The sequence below is a fragment of the Manis pentadactyla genome, chromosome 4, assembly GCF_030020395.1.
Source record: "Manis pentadactyla isolate mManPen7 chromosome 4, mManPen7.hap1, whole genome shotgun sequence".
Taxonomy (NCBI): domain Eukaryota; kingdom Metazoa; phylum Chordata; class Mammalia; order Pholidota; family Manidae; genus Manis; species Manis pentadactyla.
The window spans coordinates 23,474,421-23,494,169 of NC_080022.1; the positions used below are offsets into that span (position 1 = coordinate 23,474,421).

General features: G+C 37.5%; 1 protein-coding gene across 2 annotated transcripts in view; it reads left to right on the top strand.

The window, feature by feature from the left end:
- The window catches only part of ZCCHC17 (zinc finger CCHC-type containing 17), a 40,109-nt gene that overhangs the window by 1,319 nt on the left and 19,041 nt on the right, over positions 1 to 19,749 (top strand). The window contains exons 2-4 of one of the 2 annotated variants that reach the window (XM_036885188.2): positions 3,399 to 3,528; positions 3,870 to 3,990; positions 9,605 to 9,662. In XM_036885188.2, coding sequence (XP_036741083.1) covers positions 3,925 to 3,990; positions 9,605 to 9,662 — 124 coding nt within the window. In that variant the 5' untranslated portion in view covers positions 3,399 to 3,528; positions 3,870 to 3,924. The remainder of the gene's footprint in view (positions 1 to 3,398; positions 3,529 to 3,869; positions 3,991 to 9,604; positions 9,663 to 19,749) is intronic. The other variant, XM_036885187.2, reaches the window with a different exon arrangement.

The window sequence follows — 19,749 nt, forward strand, 5'->3', positions numbered from 1 at the left end:
CAGAGCAGTTCTTTTTTGGCAGGGAAGGGAGAGGTCATTCATGGCATCCAGGAGGCAGTTTGAAACATGGCTTTGGAGCTCAGAAGTTAGAAATATAAATTTGGGAGTAATTTGCATATAGGTGATAATGGAGCTATAGGTTTGAGTAAGATCACCTAAGTGAGAACCTTGAGCTGTTGGTTTTATTGTTATGGAGCTCATGGTATCCTTAACAAGAGTTATTTTGTTGGTGTGATAGGGACAGAGGCCAGATAATGAGGCAAAGATTGGTATCAGGAAATAGAGGCAGTGAATCTAGAGAGTATTTTTCATACATATGATTGTAAAAGAGAGGAGAGGATGTGGAAGCTGAAGGAGATGAGGGATCATCACGGTCCCAGTTGAGAGGGTGATGGGGAAATTGAATCTATAAGAGAGAAACTGGGTCATTGAGTGTTCTGAAAACATGAGAATGGATGGGATCAAGTATAGTTAGAGGGAGCAGCCTTATAAAGATGAGCAATTTCTCCATTTAACAGAAAGGAAGATGGAAATGAAGGCAATAGATATAGGTTGTTTGTATGTTTGGTATTGGTATAATGAATTCCTTCCTCATTGCCAGATCAATAACGGGACACATAAAATGAGTTCCAAAAGGTCTATAAAGCATGTTACCAATTTAATATTGGTCTGTGAACTTCTCTTTGTTTCAGAGGAGGGAGGACAGGGTTTTTTTTCCAGTAGCATGCACATTAAAAAAATTGAATTCATCATAAATTTGTGGAGGTACAGTATAAACAATTTTTTCTTATGAAATATATGAGTTAAGTTGCTGACCTGATGCCCCATCATTCTTGAATACTTTAGTTTTCCTACAAACAAGGACATTCTCCTTTATAACTACAATATTAATTACTAAATTGGAAAACTAACATTGCATTACTACCTCTATCCTCAGCCCCTGCTTCTCCGTTCTTGGGCTCTGATACCCCATTCTGGGCTGCCCAATATATTGATGACCTCATTACGCTGCTTCCCACACTGGGTTGCTTTTCTCTGCAGATTTCCTCCTCAGCCAACATAGGCTCTGACCTCACTCTGGGCCACCATTCCCCTACCACACCTGCCATTCCCATACTATATATACTATTATACTATTTCTTTTCTCTGCCCCTTGCTTTGGGAAGGGGGTAGCTGATAACTGGGTCCCTGTTGTTTCCCTACATATTACAGTTACTTAAACGAATTCAAGTAAAATGAGGCTCTTAAGGAGGACTTTCTGTTTCTGGAACTGTTGAAAAGCAACTCCAAATGGGATGTCTCAATCCTTGTCAATGTACTTGCTTTTTTAAGCCTACAGATGTAGTCCTATCTGACTGAACTATATCTAGCTCAATGTTTTATAGCTTTTTTTAAAGCAGTAGAAATCTTTTTTTCCAAATGAAATCTTACATAAAAGTGTAATAGATAAATTGGATCAAAGCATAATACACTGTTAAAAGCTGGCCCTCTTGCTGTAATCTCCTTTCCTTTTTGCTATCACAGCCCACCCCAAAGGAGGAAGGTGGGAACTAGCAATAATCATTCTCTGCCTAATTACTGAGGAGAGGCTCCTGGCTTCTCGATTGCTCTGGGTGGGACCCCCACCCCAAATCTGGTCTTGGGGCTGTGCTCCCCCACCTGTGGTATGGAGGCTCCTGGTTTCTTGGCTTAGAGCCCTACTTCTTTGGCTTTCTTGAATCCTGTGGTCCCTAACTATTTCAGAATTGACTTCTTAAAAATAAACTTGAATTAACTAAGGAGCTTCTGAATAGCCACCACAGAAGTCTAGGTTTCTACAGAACATAACTGGAAAGAAAACTTTCAAGTCCCATTTTTTTTTTAATGTCAACCCTCTACTTTCCCCAAATTGTAAACCTATTACTGTTATATTTCATTTTTTCCCTCTAAAACACATGCCAGCTTTCTTCTTAAGAACTGCATAGGGTTTCTCAGGCTACTGTTCTACAGAAGGAGCAAACAGGAGAGCTTTAAATTAGTTGTTTATAGTCTAACCACAGCAGAAGTCTGTAAGAAACAACTTAAGGTGTTGTTTTTTTTATTGCTCTTCCCATGGCTTTTGTGTAGAAAGGGACAAGTGATAAGATGTTTGAGCTCAATTTAGATGTTGTAGCCACTGATGTCTCTGGATTCTGTACTTCATTAGTGCTCCAAGGGTTGGAGGAAGTAAGGTCTCTTGATAGAGCCATTCCCTTCAGGTTAATAACCTGTGGTCTAGGATGTGAGGTGAGAGATGGGGCAGAGGGAAAAGGAGGCCTGGAGATGAGACTGCATAGCTGAGATGTGGAAGAGGCAGGATCCAACCAGGCTGTGATTCTTGGGTTTAACCTGTTTATCAGCCATTTCTTGAGAACTGACAAATCTGCCTGCACTTTACCTATGTGCTATTAATAAAGTAGTAAAAACCATCCCTGGCTGGCTTAAGCAGAAAAGAGCAAGTTTATTAAAAGGATACAAGGTTGTCTTATGGAACTCAAGGACGAGGGTATTCATGGGCCTTGGGATGACACTAGAATAGGGTTTGGAAGGCTGACAGGATTTTCTTTCATCTCTGTTTCAAGAGACTTAATGGATAGTCATTGTAAATCAGGAAGACTTACGAAAAGTAGGACCTGAGGTCTCTGAAAGTGATGGGTACTTGGGGATTGACAAGAGAAGAAAGTATTTGCTTATGAAAAACTCAAGGGAAATAGAGACCTGAGGACAGTACCATTAGATTTATCTTTACGTAGCAGTGATTTATTCAGCAGATTAAAGGGGTATGGTTAAAAGCCACTAGATAGCTAGGCCACTAGTTTGCTCTGTCTAAAACCAGGAGGCTGAGCAAGATAAGATCCCTTCCACCTCCAAAGGTCTAAGACTTGCTTCTATTAGGCATCATCAGCATCGTGTGGGAGTTGGTCAGAAATATAGTCTCCAGCGGCACCTCAGACCTACTGAATTGTGATGTGCATTTTAACACGATTCAGAAATATTTAAATAAATATGATGGATCTAACAATGGATTATTAATGTCGGCATTAAAAAGCATGTGTGTGAATTACTAAACTATAAGAAAATAGCTGTTAATGAATAGTTTCATGGTTACATTAAAACCACTTGTATATATATATATAGAAAAGTCTGAAAGGAAGTAAACAAAATTGAATTATGAATGATTTTCTCTTCATTATTAATGTATTATTGTCTGAACTTTTAAAATGGGCATGTGTGTTTTAAATTTTATCAGGAAAAAAAAAAATTAGCTATTCTTTTTCTTTTGAAGTCACTTCAGATATAACACCTAACATAGTGGTTAAAAGCAGGTACTCTGGTGTCAGCCGGAGTTTGACTCTACTATTCCTGGCTTTTTTATGTAGGCACAGGAATTTGACCTTGGAAGCCTGGGTTTTTTTCATCTCTATGATAATAATAGAACCTGCATCCTGAGAGTTTTAAGGATTAAATGAGATGTTGGAAGTTCAATGCTCAGCCCGGTGCCTTGACATAGTAAGTGCTTAATAAATGTTAGTTAGTTCTTATTTCTATTATTCTTACCTTTTTTTTAAAGTTACACAGACATATGTGAAAGCCTTCTCTTGGCAAAAGAATAGTCACAATAGCAATTAAAAAGCAAAAAACAAACCAGTAGACTAACAGTTTGGGGTAAGTATAAAATTGAAAAGAAATAAAGTCAAGGTTTCCAAAACTCCCCACAATTACAGTGGACTAAGAGAGTTGGATAAAAGTACACGGTGTTAAATCTAATACTATTCTGTAGAGGCTTATCTACACATTTCTTTAATGCAGATGTCTCTCAGATTGTTGTCTGTCTTATTTCTTTGTGATAGGACACTTGAATTAGTTTTGTCAGAAGAGAAATGGAGGAGCCATAGAACATTAAGGATGAATTCAGGAAGACCTGAGACCATGGAGAACTTGCCTGCTCTCTACACTATTTTCCAAGGAGAGGTATATTCTTTTGGCTTTGAAAACCTACCATTTACGTTAAGCATAGATTGATGGGTTTGGAGTTCCTGTCCACTGAGAATATCTTAAGCATTACAGTTTAAACAGGAAGGACTAGAGGAGTGTCTGGCTAGCACATGTACCTCCTCTAAGCTCCAGACCCTAACCGCATACTTGGCATATTCATTTGGATACTTCATAGTATCTCTATGTTTTAAACCAAGTTTTTAATTTTCTCACCAAATCTGTTCTTCTTGTCTTTCCCATCTCAGCAGATGGAACCACTGTTCATTCAGCTATCCATGCTAGAAATCTGAGCACCATCCTGGATTTCTCCTCTTGATTTGATCTTGATTTTTCCTTTTTCCTTCCCCCTCTAGTCCATCAGCAAGTCCTATAATTTCTTCCTCCCAAATATATCTCTGCCCTGTACACTTCGTCATCCCCATGGCACCCCATTAGTTTGAGCTCTCCATTTCTTGCCTGATCCTTCCTGGGACTTCTGTTGTAGTCACTCTGCAAGTCTTCCTCACATTGCAGACAGAATGACATTAAAAAGTTAAAAAGACAGATTGGACCATGCCACTTTCTCACAGCTCTTTTATGTTTCTCATTATACTTGAGTACATCCAACCTTGTTTTCCTAACCCTTAGCATGACCTGGCCTCTGCCTACTCTTGACGATGTCATTTTGGTCTTCTCTACTCATTCTCAAGCCACACTGGGTTCCTTACAACTCGGAACATCCTAAGCTTGCTTCCTACTCAGGGCTTTTGTGCAAGCTATTTCCAACTATCCCACCCTCCCACCAGCTTCTCTTCATCTTCTAGGTGTCAACCCTAATGTCATTTCCTCTGATCCTTTTCCCACCATAAAGAAATAGGCTCACCCTGAATTTTTATACTTTTTAATATCTTCTTCCTCACAAGACACTAAGCTTCATGAGGGCAAAGCCCTGAGTGTTTTGTTTGCTGTTGTATACCTCAATCCCAGGTAGGTGGGTAGAAAATAATAGGTGCTCATTAACACTGTATGGGAGAAGGCATTGTATTTGTTTAGAGAGCCGAGAATTTGGAACCAGACGAAACCTGGGTTCCAGTCCTAGCTCTTTTACTGTGTGATCCTTGAGACCATGACTTAACCTCTTTGAGCCACAGTTTTCTTATTTGTTGAATGGAGATAATAACTCTATCCTACAATAGGAATGCCGTGATGGTTAAATAAGCTATAATCTATAAAAACACAATGCCTGAGACACAATAGGAACTCATTTACATTATCTCCCTCCTCTTTGAAGCAAAAGTAGAGCCAAGAAATTATTTCCAGTGTCTTAAGAGTGTCTGTAGTATTTTAATGATAGCATACTTACAGTATGCAAACTTGCTTTATGGTTTATAAGTAATGTCAGGCCTTTGAAGACAGACTTTGTGACTGTCAGTTGGTTTATAAATAATTGTGGCTCTTGACTTCTGTTAAGTCAGTCCCAACTTGTAATATAAAGTCAAGATACAAAGGATAATAACATTCTAGGAAATAGCAAACAATTCTGTTCTTTAGAGCCTTTGTCCTTTTTCTTGAAAGCCCATGGTATCCCCAAAGGTCAGTGAGGTGCCAGGATTCAGAAAAAGGAAGTGGTAGCACCGGAGAAGAGATTGATTTTTCTAATCGTGACGCCTTGTCAGGTGTTGCACAAAAGGCAGAGAAGAGAGCTTTCTTTGCCCTCCCCAGACGGAGTTAGATTTCTGACGGGGGTCCTGACCTACATACAGCTTTTTAAATGAGATGGGGCTTGATTTAATATAGGCTTTATATCTTACTATCAAGGACAGATGGGCTAGGGAAATGTTTAAGGGGAACTTTTATGTTCTAGCTCAGTATTTCAGGAGCAAATTTTGAAAAATAATGGCCTAGAAATGCTGGAAATAGGCAAAGAGAAATTTCTTGATAAATTGTAAAGAAGAAACTTTTTCAGAATATTCATTGAACAAACATTTAATAAGTGCCTAATATTTATTTTAAAAAAAGAGACCCAGTTACATTAAAGTTCAGAAACATTTTGTAAGCCTAACACATGACAGCACTTTCACGCATTCTGTGTCACTGACACTCTCCCAAGAAATTGTTAACCCCATTTTATGGATGAGGACACCCTTTTTTTAAAATTAAGGTATCATTGATATACACTCTTATGAAGGTTTCACATGAAAAACAATGTGGTTACTACATTCACCCATATTATTGAGTCCCCCCATACTCCACTGAAGTAATTGGAGGACACTCTTCTTAAAATTCAGTAATTGCCCAATCATTAGTAAATGGCAAAGCTGGGATTCTAAATCTAGTCCTCTGTCCAAGTCTACTTTCTGCTAAATTGCATCTGTACATAAATGCATGAAGGAACCAAAAGAACCATGAGAGAACTCTTGACTGAATTGAGGTACAGGAGGAAGGTAGATGGTAAATCTGGTTATTCCAGTCATTTGTTTGTTCCTCAGTTATGGCATTTATCCGTCTGTCTTATACTATTGTTACTTGTATGTGTCTGTCTCCTCCACTAGTTTTTTAGTTACAGGAGAGAGAAGGCCATGGTTGTCTCATGATCTTGGTAACTACTTCAAATTCATTTTAAAATAGGCTGGGCCTCTCCTTTTTTAAGTTGTTTTTATTTCACAGTGCCCAACATGGTATCTTGCATACAAGTGATAAGTAAATGTTTGAATAAAATTGAACCTAAGCCTCTTGGACCAGTTGTCCCTGAAGGAATTGGTGGTACAACCCATAACCCGCAGTGCTTCTCTAGCAGGCTCAGCTGGGGTGGGGGATGGATAGCCGAAAAGCCAACATTCATCCTTCTCTTACCTCTCAGAGGCATCTTGGTGTTGGAGTCCATTCAACATGTATGGGGTATAAGCATAGCAGTGGGAGTCGGGAATTGGCTCAGCCCAGCCATAGTCAAAGAAATGCTAAGGGGACATTGATGTTGGTAAGGTGAAAACAGTACTGGTCTAGAAGTAAAAAAACATTTGTTCTGGCCATGCTACTTGCTAACTTTGTGACTTTGGACAAGTAACTTACTCTCTAAGTCTCCAGTTGTTTATGTCATAGGGATAAATAGTTTCAAGGCCAATGCAACCTCTAATCTAATCTAATAATGAAGTTGGTAAATTCATTTTACACAAGCCCTGAGTTCAATTGAGGTAATTGCTGAATTTTTTGCCCCTGAGCTATTTGACTAATTATTCTTGGGACACCAGGCAGACTGCATGATTATCTAGGGCAGGTGCCATTCTGTTAACTTCAACTGTGACTGTACCCTAGGAGATACAGTGATGGAAATACCTGCTACTGGAAATAGCAAGGATGCTTTTTCTTAACTGAACAGTTAAGTGCATACATTCTGGAGCACATTAACCTTCCCTTTTGGGAAAGGCCAAATTAAAATCTGTTATATTTCCTCCGAAGATAATAATGTGACACTGGAGATTAATGATTTAAAGTGAGATTGTCTTTATTTACAGCAGTAAGGTGATTTGGGCTCCAACTTCCAGGTGCTACTTTTAAGTTTGTTAGATAATTATGTCCTTTTAATAATGTTGTTTTGCGATAGAAAATACCTCAACCCTCTTTCTAGAACTGTGGAGCAAAAGCCAGTCAAAGTACTTGTAGTTGATCCAGAAGGAAGAATGGATTTGCTTATTGTAATTAAAAATTTGAAGCCTTATCTTTTTATCCATGTGGCCCTGTTTTACAGAGAACAACTTGGCTTTGTGGGTGAGCACATCAAGTCTCTGGTTTTTACTTTCCTCATTTGAAAATGACAGGATTGGACCAGCTAATCTCTAAAGTCCTTCCTCCAGTTCCACCTTGCCTCTATTTTAAGTATCTGCCTGATTGTACTGTTTCTTTAAGACTCTCTGAGTCCCTATCCCAGCTTAGCATATTCATCAGAGTTAGTTCAAGTGCCCATTAAAAACCAAGGAGAAAGAACGCTTTTTTCCATTTCCATGCTAACACTGAAGTGAATAGCGATGATATTTGGTGAAGTAGGAGGCACTGGACTAGGAGTCAGGGACGTAGGTTCTGTGCCTGGCTTGTTTCGAAGTTCCTTGTGTGCCTTTTCACTAGTCAGTAACCTTTCTGTGCTTCAGTGTCTTGGACTGCAAAGTATTTAAAAGCTACAGTTTATTGAATGTAGACTAGGTACCGGATACCAGTCGATGACACTTTATATACATCATTTGTTATATGCAGCAGCAAAGTGAATGCAGATGGGAACTAGGGCCCTGAAAGGCAAGTTGTGTTTAAGATCCCACAGGTAAGAAGTGGCAGAGTTGGGATTAGAAGCCACATCTTTCACAGGTCCACAATCTGTGCTCTTTCTATGTTCTGCCTCATCTACAACATGGGGACCTACTATGTATACTTTTGAAGATTGTCACCAGGAACAGATAAAATGTCAAATGTCATTTTGCCTTTGGCCGTTAGAATTTTATGGTTAAAAGAAACCCATGAGCAGTTCTAGTGTAGTTAGTTACATTCACTGGGTTCACATTCTAGCTCTGCTACTTACTAGCTTTGAACATAGGGTAATTACTTAGTCTCACCATGCATCACTTTTGTCATTTATCAAATGAGAATAATAATAGTACCAACATCACGTGGTGTCAGGATTCTGTAAAGCACTTTGAATAGTGTTTTGCATGTGGTAAGTATTTAGTCTGTGTTAATGAATAGCAGTACAGCAGGAATTGTCGTACGTATGTGCCTTGTTTTAGTTCTGGTGAAGCTGAGACAGTGATTGTGCAAGATGAAGTGTATGTGTGTAAGATTGTATTGAATAGTTTACAAATAATAATGAATTTAGTGATAAATACGGAATGTAGGGACAACGTTAATCCTAATCCACAGTTTGGGGTTGGGCTAGAAGATAGATGGGACGTAGAAGTAGAGTCTGGGATGTTGGTTTTCCTGGCAGGTGTTCTGGCCTTTCGTTACTGTAGACATTACAGAGACCCAACAAACCTCTGACTTCTCTGTCATAGGTCACCTCTGCTACAGACTTGGGGACAACTGTTTTTCTCTCTGATTACATCTTTTCAGGTTCTGTCAGAGGTCTCTATATTGGCTTTTTCTCTAATTGTTTTGCTAAAACCCAAGGTTCTCGTTTGGAGTGAGATAGACTGTATAATCTGGTTTGATTTTAAGTTTAGGGGAAAAGAATGTCCTACAGGATCCATCCCAAATTACTAAGTTCTCTGTATTAGGCTTGGAGGTCTCAGTCTAGCTACTAGAAAGTGTAACTTTATTGTCTGACTTTCTGCTCTATGTTCCTTTTGTTCAGTTACTTCTTTTGGGGATTTTAATAGATGTGGAATTTGGGCATTCCTAGGTGCTATCAAGCCATCTGATGACACTCCATTCTCACCAATGTTTTTAATGTGTTTACACATTCCTGCCAGGCTAAATTTCAAAAAGAATAGACAGAACATCACTTTTAGGCAGTTTTGCTCCAGACAGAGACCGTCAGTACCAAGTAGAAATTCAGGGAGGCTAGATTAAATGTTACGGAAGAGAGAGTCTCAATTTGTGTGACATTGATTCTTTTTTTTTTTTATAGGTTGCTATGGTGACAGACTATGGAGCCTTTATCAAAATCCCAGGCTGTCGGAAGCAAGGTGGGAGCCTATACCTTGAAATTCAGCCCTACCATTTCACTCTCTGTGCTGTGACTCCCACCACATCCTAATTTCAGGCTCTGTACTTTTCAGAAGTTAGTTTTGTTTTTGTTTTTAGTATAGAAATATAAATACAGACAAATGATGACAGTTCATTTCTAGCAGGTTCTATTAACTCAGAAGAATGGTCTTTCTGTGACTTGGGCCGGGGTATAGCTAACTCTTGGTTCACTCTTGGAACCAGCTCTTCCCTAGATTTTACTTGTGACCCTAGGCAAGTCACTTGACCTCTTTAGTCTAGGATTTTGGGGAGGGCAAGCTACTTACTCTCCAAGGCTGACATTGGGAGTTTTGTAGTACAAGGCACATGGAACAAAAATAGTACTGTAACCAGTACATATAATATTATACATGTAATGCTTTAAATTTTCTTTGTAAGTTGGTAGGCGTTTGTTGAACATTTTTGGAGACTCTTTCACATCTATAATCTTACTTGTTTCTCAGAACAGTTGTGTTAAATGGAAAAGCAAATTCCACAGATTGATGGCCTGCTGAGAGGCCTTGAGAAAGGATTAATAAAAAAGGGGAAGTAGAAAAGGAGGCTAAGGGTATGAAAAGAATTCACAGGAGAAGAAATAGCAATTGGTCAATAAATATCTTAAAAGATGCTTATTCTTGGTACTGATTTAAAAATAACTTAAACAGTGGTACATCCGTAAAATGGAATACCACTCGGCAGTAGAAAGGATTGAGAATGAAGTATATGAAACAACCTGAATCCACCTCCACAGACTTATGCTGAGTGGAAAATATTAATCCCAAAAGATTACATACTTGATGATTCTAATATGTTACATTTTTTTAAAGAGTTTTATGGAGATCACATACCATTTTACCCAGAGTGTACAAGTCAATCATTTTTTTTTTGAATATTCACAGAATTTTGCTCCACGGGTTAAGGGCATAGTCCCATAAGACTACCCTCACGTCAGTTACCAGTTGCAAGTATTGAGTCCCCAGGTTTGCACACCTCTGTCAGATTTGCCCACAAATTTGAAAATGCCCATATCACCCTCCCAAGTTTTGGCAGTTTGCTAGAACAACTCACAGAACTCAAGAAAATGCTATACTTACGATTATAGTTCATTATAAAGGATACAAAAATGAGCAGCCAGATGAGGAAATACATAGGGGGAGGTCCAAAAAGGGTCCCACGTGCAAGTCCTGCAGTTGAGATACATCACCTTCTTGGCACATGGATGTGTTTGCCAACTCAGAAGCTCTCCAGACCTTATCGTTAGGGGTTTTGGTAGAGGATCCATTATGTAGGCACAATTGATTAAATCATTGGCCCTTGGTGATTTAGCTCACACGACAGCTCCTCTTCCCTCCCTGGAAGCCAGGGGATGGGGCCGAAAGTTCCAACCCTCTGGTCACATGATTGGTTCCTCTGATGGTTACCAGCCCCACCTTGAAGCTTTCTAGGGGCCCACTAATAGTCACCTCATAGCATAAACTTGGGTATGGTTGAAAGAGGATTGTTAAGAATAACAAGATGTTCCTATCACTCAGGAAATTCCAAGAGTTTAGGAGATCTGTATCAGGACCCAGGGACAGTGACATGGCTTTATTATCATCCAAGGCTCAGTGGTTGGACTTTTTTTAAAGAAAAATTTTGTTTTAAAAAATTGCAAAAGGTGAAAATCCATCTTCCATGTACATCTCTCCCCCCAGCAAACACAGTAGCCGATACCCAATCATGATGGTGTACTGTAGTTTTGCAAAATGTTACCATTGAGGAAACTGGGTAAAGCATACACAGGACCTCTCTGTATGCTTTCTTTTGACATGTGAATCTATTATTATCTCAAAATAGTTTTTAAAAAGTGATTTAAAACACTCATAAGATCTTTAAGATTAACAAATGTTAAAATGATTGCTATTGATACCCAGTGTTAGAAATGGTATTTCCAACAATAGTTTTACTTAACTACTGGGAGCATAAATTGTTACATATTTTGGCAATGCCTATTAACATTTGTAATACACTTACCCTTCAACCCAGCAATTCTTTTGCAGCATAGAATTAGGCAGATTATGTACATCTAGGCAGGACTAGAAGATGATGAAAAGAATGGTACCATATTTCTAACATGCTCTGATGCTGGTGACTTCTTCATTTTGCCAGAAAGTGTCAGTAGAAAGTTTTCATATGGTTCTACCCACACTGATGATACCTGACTGATAGCAGCTATAATATACCTTTGATTATAAGAAACAATTTGACTTCAGAGATGTTAAAATGAGGTGGAAAAGGGCATCTTTGAATTAATGAAATGGAGTACATTTCAGTTTACTGAAATGGAAAGATGTCCAGGATAATAAAATGAGAAAGCATGTGACTGAAGAGTTTGTATAGCATGACTCTACCTGCCTTTTAAAGCATGTCTACATTTGCTGATGTATCTATGAAATCATAGCATATGTTTAGAAGAAAGTCTGGAAGAATATTCAACAAGTTATAACAATGGCTACTTCTGGGGAGTTCAGTTTGCTAGGGGAGAGATGTACATGGAAGAGGGATTTTAACTTTGCAATTTTTAAATACAGATTTTTCTTTAAAAAGAGTCCAACTGCTGATCTTTAGATAATAAAGCCATTCCTCTAACCTTGAAGACTACTGTGCTGCAAATTGCATCTTGGCCTTAGAAACAGCTTACCAGCAGTGTCCAAGCTAGCAATCAGTGATGTATAATCAAGCTTCTCATTTTACGTTGGCTGGGATTTAATGAGGTGGAACTCATCACCATTCCTGTAGGGCGTGCACCTCTTTTGGTCTAAAGACAGATTTTCTTGTTAGTGTACTTGTCATAGCTGTCAGTACCTGAAAGTCCCGTCCTTACTTGAGCACTTATGGGACACTCTGGGGACTCTGTGGGGATTTAAGGCCTGCCACCTTCCAGCAGTCAGTCTTCAACTCACTTGTGTCCATATCCTGTCAGGTGATGCGTCTGAATGTGGCTGCCAGTTTACAAATGAATTTGTTAGTCTGACACCTGTGCTGAGACAAGCCTCAGAGAGGAGTTCAGGGAGCCAAATAATTAGGGGCAAACTATGAGTTCTAATCCTGAGCTCTTCTGTAGGTTTATTGGCTAATTTAAGCAGTTGTATTTTGGGTTCTCTGCTCTTTAAGGAGGAAGGTTATTAAGTCCCCCTGAAAGGACTGAGCTGTGAAATAACTGGTCTCCAGATTTTAACATTTTGATTCAGGAAGGTAGACTGTAATTTGAATTATTTTTCTCAAACTTTTGTTCTCAGACTTCTTTAACTGCTATTGAATTGAAGACCCTATCCTTGTATTCAGATCTAAACTAGAATTTCTTTCCTCCCTTGTAGTATTTTTTCTCTACTACCCTCTGCCCACCAGCACTAGAGTATAACATTCTGAGAGCAGATTGTTCAACATTATACTTTCAAAGTGCCTTGCTTATGGTAGAAGCTCAAATATTTTTTTCAATGAATTCAGTTTAACAAATAATTACTGAGTCCTGTTTTCTGGTCACTATGCTAGGTGGGTAGACAGAGATAAGAAAACATAGTCCCTGCTGCTCTCAGATTGTTTTCTAGAGATGTAAACAAATTATAATATAGTGTAATAAAATGAGTGAAGTTACACTTACCTACCAAGCTGTGGATTAGTCAGGCTATTGGGATGTCAGGGCCTAAAGCAGTACCTGAGTTATAGAGGTACAGTAGTTCAGTACATTTTATTTAATGAGTAAGTGAGTTCTAGTCTCTGCTCTACTGTTTACTAGCTTCTTGATTTCAGCAACTTGCTTAGTGCTTAAGCATTTATTTGCTTATCTATGAAATGGAAATGATGTATATATTTTAGAGTTTCTTGGCTGGCAGGATCATGTTTTACTCATCTTTGGATCCATTTTTGCCTACAGTGTAGTGGATGTTTAGTAAATGTTTGAATGAATCCTTAGTTCCAACAAGATAAAGGATGTGAAAGCACTTTAGCTTATGTGCTTGCATTATTGTCATATAGCATTGATTGGAGATAACTTATTTGAAAAGTCTAGAAAGGAATTTAAGTCCTCCAAAGATAAAGGAGACCTTTTATGTTGATTTTTTTGGCTGCAGCTATCCCCTAATGGTTTATAATTTTCACCTCTTTCCTTTATTGTCAGTGGAAGTTGAGAAAGAAATAAATGTTGAACAATACAGTTGGGGGAATATTTTTAAGGGAACAATAATAGGCTAACTCTGTTTTTCTCATATGATGATTGAGATGCTGGCTCTTTCCAAGTTGTCAGAATTTTTTTTTCCTATTTTACCAGCAGACTCAGATGGGATTCATTCCACTTAAGTCTCGTGTTGGGTTTATTGAACATGATGATGGACTTAATATGCCTTTTGGACATTTGTGACTTCATGTCAGAAATCCAGGCACAAACTGTTCTGAAGAATTCCTTTCCATGTGGCACGACATACAAGCATTTTTGTTTGTTTGTTTCTGTTTGTTTTGGAGCATATGCTAGAACAGAAATAGATGTGTTTCTGCTATTTATAGATGAGATCATTTTTTAAATTAAAAAATAACACAGATCAATAATAAAGAAAAAATGGAGAACTATCAGTATGTTGTAGAAGACCTGTCTGTAGGAGATAGACTCATATTTGAATTACACTTTTTTCTTTATCTGCTTTGTGACAGTGGGCAGTTTACGTAATTTCTAGACTGTTTCCTCATGTGAACCTATGTCTTGAAATTGGTGTAGGAATTAAAGGAATGGGTGGATGTACTATATTTAGTGAGGTGCCCAGCACAGAATGAGGGGACCTCAAATGTTTTATTAGATGCTTATTATATATGGTGTCCTCTACCATATACACTTAATTCAACTGTTGGTGGTGTATGTGGGTGACAATGAAGTTCCTTCCAAGAATTCAGACTGTTTTCTAAGATTGAAACTAGTGATGAATTTCCCATACAAAGTAGAGGATTAGCCATAGGTAGAAATATACTGAGTAATTGCTATAAATCTGTGACTGAAGAGATGTGAACACTCAAGATTTTGACAAGATTATCTGGGTGTGATTCCAGGGAAAAGGGATTGGAATGAAATTGTAATTTAGATTGATTGTATCATTCTATCTAGGAAGAGATTATATGAACAGGTAGGGGTTTGTCAGCCTGAAAGTCTGAGAATGTGAAGTTGGCAGTGTTTGTCTTGACTTATTTAGGGCAGAAATGAATCTTGTAAAGGGGCTAGAGAGATGGATTCTTCTATGAGGAAGCAATAGTTAAACCATTAAAACTTTATGGACTAGAAACATAATTCAAACCATATTTCTCCTTTTTGTTCTGATTCCATGTTGAAGCAATTTCTGGTTACTGTTAATTTTTCAGGTATTTGGTACCAGGGGCAGGGGGTAGTAGTTTAACTAGATAAGGACTGAGAACCTTCCAGGTATAAGAAAAGTATATCATCTGTTGTAAATTAGTAAATTGGTGAGTTGTGTCCATCCCTGAACCAATCACTAAATTAATAGTCCAGTTAATATATTTTAGTATAAAGCATCTGCATGCTGAAGACTCCTATGTTTATATCTTCAGTTCATACCCCTCCTCTGAGCTACAGACTTAATATCCAACTGCCTAACTGACATTTACATTCAAAACTGAGGGCTAAACCATTTCCCTTGTTTAATTTACCCTATAAACTAAGGCCTTTTGGTGATAAGGCATTAATGTCTCAACTCTAAAAATTTTGGACCCTAGCACAATAATTTTGTTTTAATATGAATTTTTTTTATTAAGGTATCACTGATACATACTCTTATGAAGGTTTCACAGGAAAACATTATGGTTACTGCATTCACCCATATTATCAAGTCACCCCCATGCCCCATTGCAGTCAGTGTCCATCAGCATTGCAAGATGCCACAGAGTTTCTACACTGTCTTCCCTGTGACCCCCCCATACCATGTGTACCAATCATAATATCCCTCAATTCCCTTCTCCCTCCCTCCTCCCCCACCATCCCCCACCCCTCCCCTTTGGTAAAGGCTAGTCCCTTCTTGGAGTCTGTAGCACAACTATTTGGTTTTTTTTTTTTGGTATCATTAATCTACAATTACATGAAGAACGTTATATTTACTAGGCTCCCCCCTTCACCAAGTCCCCCCCACAAACCCCATTACAGTCACTGTCCATCAGCATAGTAAGAAGCTGTAGAATCACTACTTGTCTTCTCTGTGTTGTAGCACAACTATTTTTATATTCACTTTTGGTCTGTGTCCATCTGAAGCATAGTTTTACATAATTTCAGTCATAATGTAAATATCATTTTACATTTTGCTTTCAAGCTATTTTTATGTTTAAAAATATTGCATGCTCCCTTGCACTGTTCACCATGTAAGAACTTATTCACTATGTAAGAACTTGTTCACCATGTAAGAACTTGTTCGTTATGCTTCAGAAGATTGGAGACTGTTGAGAATTAGGCTTGGGGTTGATGAATGACTGTGCATTGAGTCCCCTATACAGAATTTTATTGTTTTTAACAACCATTTGATCAATAAATATGAGAGATGCCCTCTCAAAATAAATAAATAAATAAAAATATTGCATGCTCGTTATAGAAAAATAAGGGGAAAAACTACAAAAGAAAATGATCATTACGTGATATTACTTCCACACAGAGATAGGCACTGTTAACTTTCTGGTATATTACTTTATAGTCACATGTGTGCATAAAATTTAACATTGAGATTAAGATTAAACTGTATATACATTTTGTAGCTTTTTACACTTAAGGAAACTTAAATATTTCTCCATCTTTTAAAAAGGCTTTTTATAAACATTTAAATAACATTCTATCATTCATATGTACCACATAGTCATTTTTAATTGTTTCCAGTTTTTTGCTGTTAATACTTTGAGAAATGCCATGTTTAACCAGGAGAAATGCCTGGACCAAAAATTACCCTACTTTGGAATCAGGTGGGAGAAGGACAAATGGTTCATGCCATTATTTCTTTGTTTGTGGTACTCCCATTAAGTAGTCCTGTTAAAGGAAAGAAAAAAAAAAAGTTTTTTCAAATATATTTGGTTCAATATTAATTTCCTTTACTACTTATATTAGTATTAGAGGAAAGAAGTGAATTTTAGGATAAGAGGACAGCTGCAGCCAAAAAATGTCAAAGTGAAAGGTTTCTTTTTAGGGCATCTGAATTTCCTCTCCAGACTTTCCAATTAGTCTGGTCTGCTCATTACAACATCATGGGGAAAAAAAACCAGCTTCATGAATTTTACCCAATTTGGAAATTATGTGATGGTCTAAAATAAAAAGTACAGACTATAAGATATATATAAAACAATTTGGAGGACACAGAGTTATTTAGAGAGCTAGACTATCAACCTCCAGAATCAGCTGACGTAGGTATGTGAGACAACCAGAGACCATGGTCAGAAAAAACAGTGGCTTCCAAGGAGCTCCAGACACAGAGGGCAGATGCTTTGAGTTACAAGCGTGGCCTGACATCCTGTGGATGCATGAGTGTGAGAGGGAAATTAAGAGAAAGAGAATAAAGGTTAATAATTCTCCCAGGCAACTTCAGGGCAGGCAGTTATTTTGGATATAAATCTTTGACTTTTCAGTTTTTCTTTAGATTCCTTGTTTATGTTCATTCAAAATAATTGTTTATTATATTCATTTCACCCAGAATAGACATACAGTTGACCCTTGAACAACATGTGTCTGAACTTCCCAGGTCCCCTTATATGCAGATTTTTTTCAATAAATACATTGGAAATCTTTTGGAGATTTGCAACAGTTTGAAAAAAAAAAACGTTTTTTCTTCTCTAGCTTACTTTATTGTAAGAATACAGCATATAATGCATATAACATACAAAATATGTTTTAATTGACTATGCTATTAGTAAGGTTTCTAGCCAGCAGTACACTATTTGTAGTTAAGTTTCTGGGGAGTCAAAAGCTATACATGGATTTTCGACTTTAGTAGGGGTTCAGTGTCCCTTGTAAAGGCCCGCGTTTAGTTGTTTTGTTTGTTCTGGAACCCCTTGCATTGTTCAAGGGTCAACTGTAGTTTTCTCTATTATTAAAACATTTGAAAAGAAAAGGAAAAAATTATCCTATAATCTTATACCTTAGTATAACCATTGTTACATCATTTTAGATCATTCTAATTTTTAAAACCTGTTTTAGGCATTCATAATCATACTCTACAATTTTGCATTGTATTTTTGTTATTTATTTATTTATTTTTATTTTTATTTTTTAATTAATTAATTAATTAATTAATTTTACATGAAGAACATTATGTTTACTAGGCTCTCCCCTTCACCAAGTCCTCCCAACAAACCCCATTACAGTCGCTGTCCATCAGCGTAGTAAGATGTTGTAGAATCACTATTTGTCTTCTCTGTGTTGCACAGCCCTCCCTTTTCCGCCCCCATATTATACATGCTAATCGTAATGCCCCCTTTCTTCTTCCCCGCCCTTATCCCTCCCTTCCCTCCCATTCTCCCTAGTCCCTTTCCCTTTGGTAACTGTTAGTCCATTCTTGGGTTCTGTGATTCTGCTGCTGTTTTGTTCCTTCAGTTTTTCTTTGTTCTTATACTCCACATATGAGTGAAATCATTTGGTATTTGTCTTTCTCCGCTTGGGTTACTTCACTGAGCATAATACCCTCTAGCTCCATCCATGTTGTTGCAAATGGTAGGATTTGTTTTCTTCTTATGGATGAATAATATTCCATTGTGTATATGTACCACATCTTCTTTGTCCATTCATCTACCAATGGACTGTTATTTATTTTTATGGGAAATTGCTAGTGCTTGATACCTAGTACAAAGTTAATAAATATTTACTAAAGGATGAATTGTTAACATGTTTTTACATAACCTTTTGAGCATCTTTTTTAATGGACCATCTGTAGTTGACTTATTATTACTCTGTTGTTGGGTATTAGGCTATAAATGATTTTTGTCTAAAACACTGAGAATTTTGATGTATGTAGCTTTTTCTTTGTATAAGGTTATTTCCTTAGAACAGATTTCCAGAAGTGATTATGGGTCAAATTATTAGTCAGAACTCTTGGTTGCAAGGGATAAAAACACAATTGGGGAATGTTTGGCTACTTTCACTGGGGAGTGCAGAATAAATCTATTTTACCCCAGTGCTAAATCAAGTGCTCCGATTACACCCTTGGGGCTTTGTCTTCTATACCAGTGCTCTTTGCTTCATTCTGGCCAACTCTTGCCACCTGGTGTTAAAGATGGACCTGGGTAAAACTGCAGTTTATAATCCCGGCAAACATACTGAAAAAGATTTGATTTAGCTAGTATCTTGTGTCTCTCCCTGAACCAGTCAATTACTGTGGCCAGTGGGATAAAGTACCTTGATTGACTAAGCATATGCCATATGCCCACAGTTGGGGTGAGGTCAGCTCCACCAGATCACATGGCCTGACTAGATTATTTTAGACTGTAAGGAATGTGGTTCTCCCAGGAAAGGAACTCAGACAGGAAAAGGATACCTTTTGTTTTATTAAATTATTTAATACTTATTCCATCATTTAATCTTCAATTTCATTAAGTATTTTTTATTGCTCGTGATAGTCATTGCTAAATGATTTCTAAAAATTTATACTAGCCCTTGGCAATATATTCTTATTTTGCTATATTCTCAACACTGTTATTTTCTAAATATTTTGCTACTTTAATAAAAATGGCACCTTGTTTATATCTCCTTTTTCAGTTAACATCTATCATAACTATTTTCTGTAACTGTAATTTAAATGGTTGCTTATTCTTGCATTTCATAGGTTTGCTATAGTTTACCAAGCTATTTTCCAATTACTGGTCATTTGGGTTGTTTCATAGTTTTTTGTAAACTTTTGTAGGTAATAATGCTGCCGGTATTTTGTATGCCCATAGGTTTTTGCCTCTGTTGAGTTTTTTCTTTTGGAAAAATTCTAATGATGATATTCTTGCATCAAAGGTATAAACATCTTTATGCCCCTTGCTTTCAAAGAATTTTACTAACTTGTA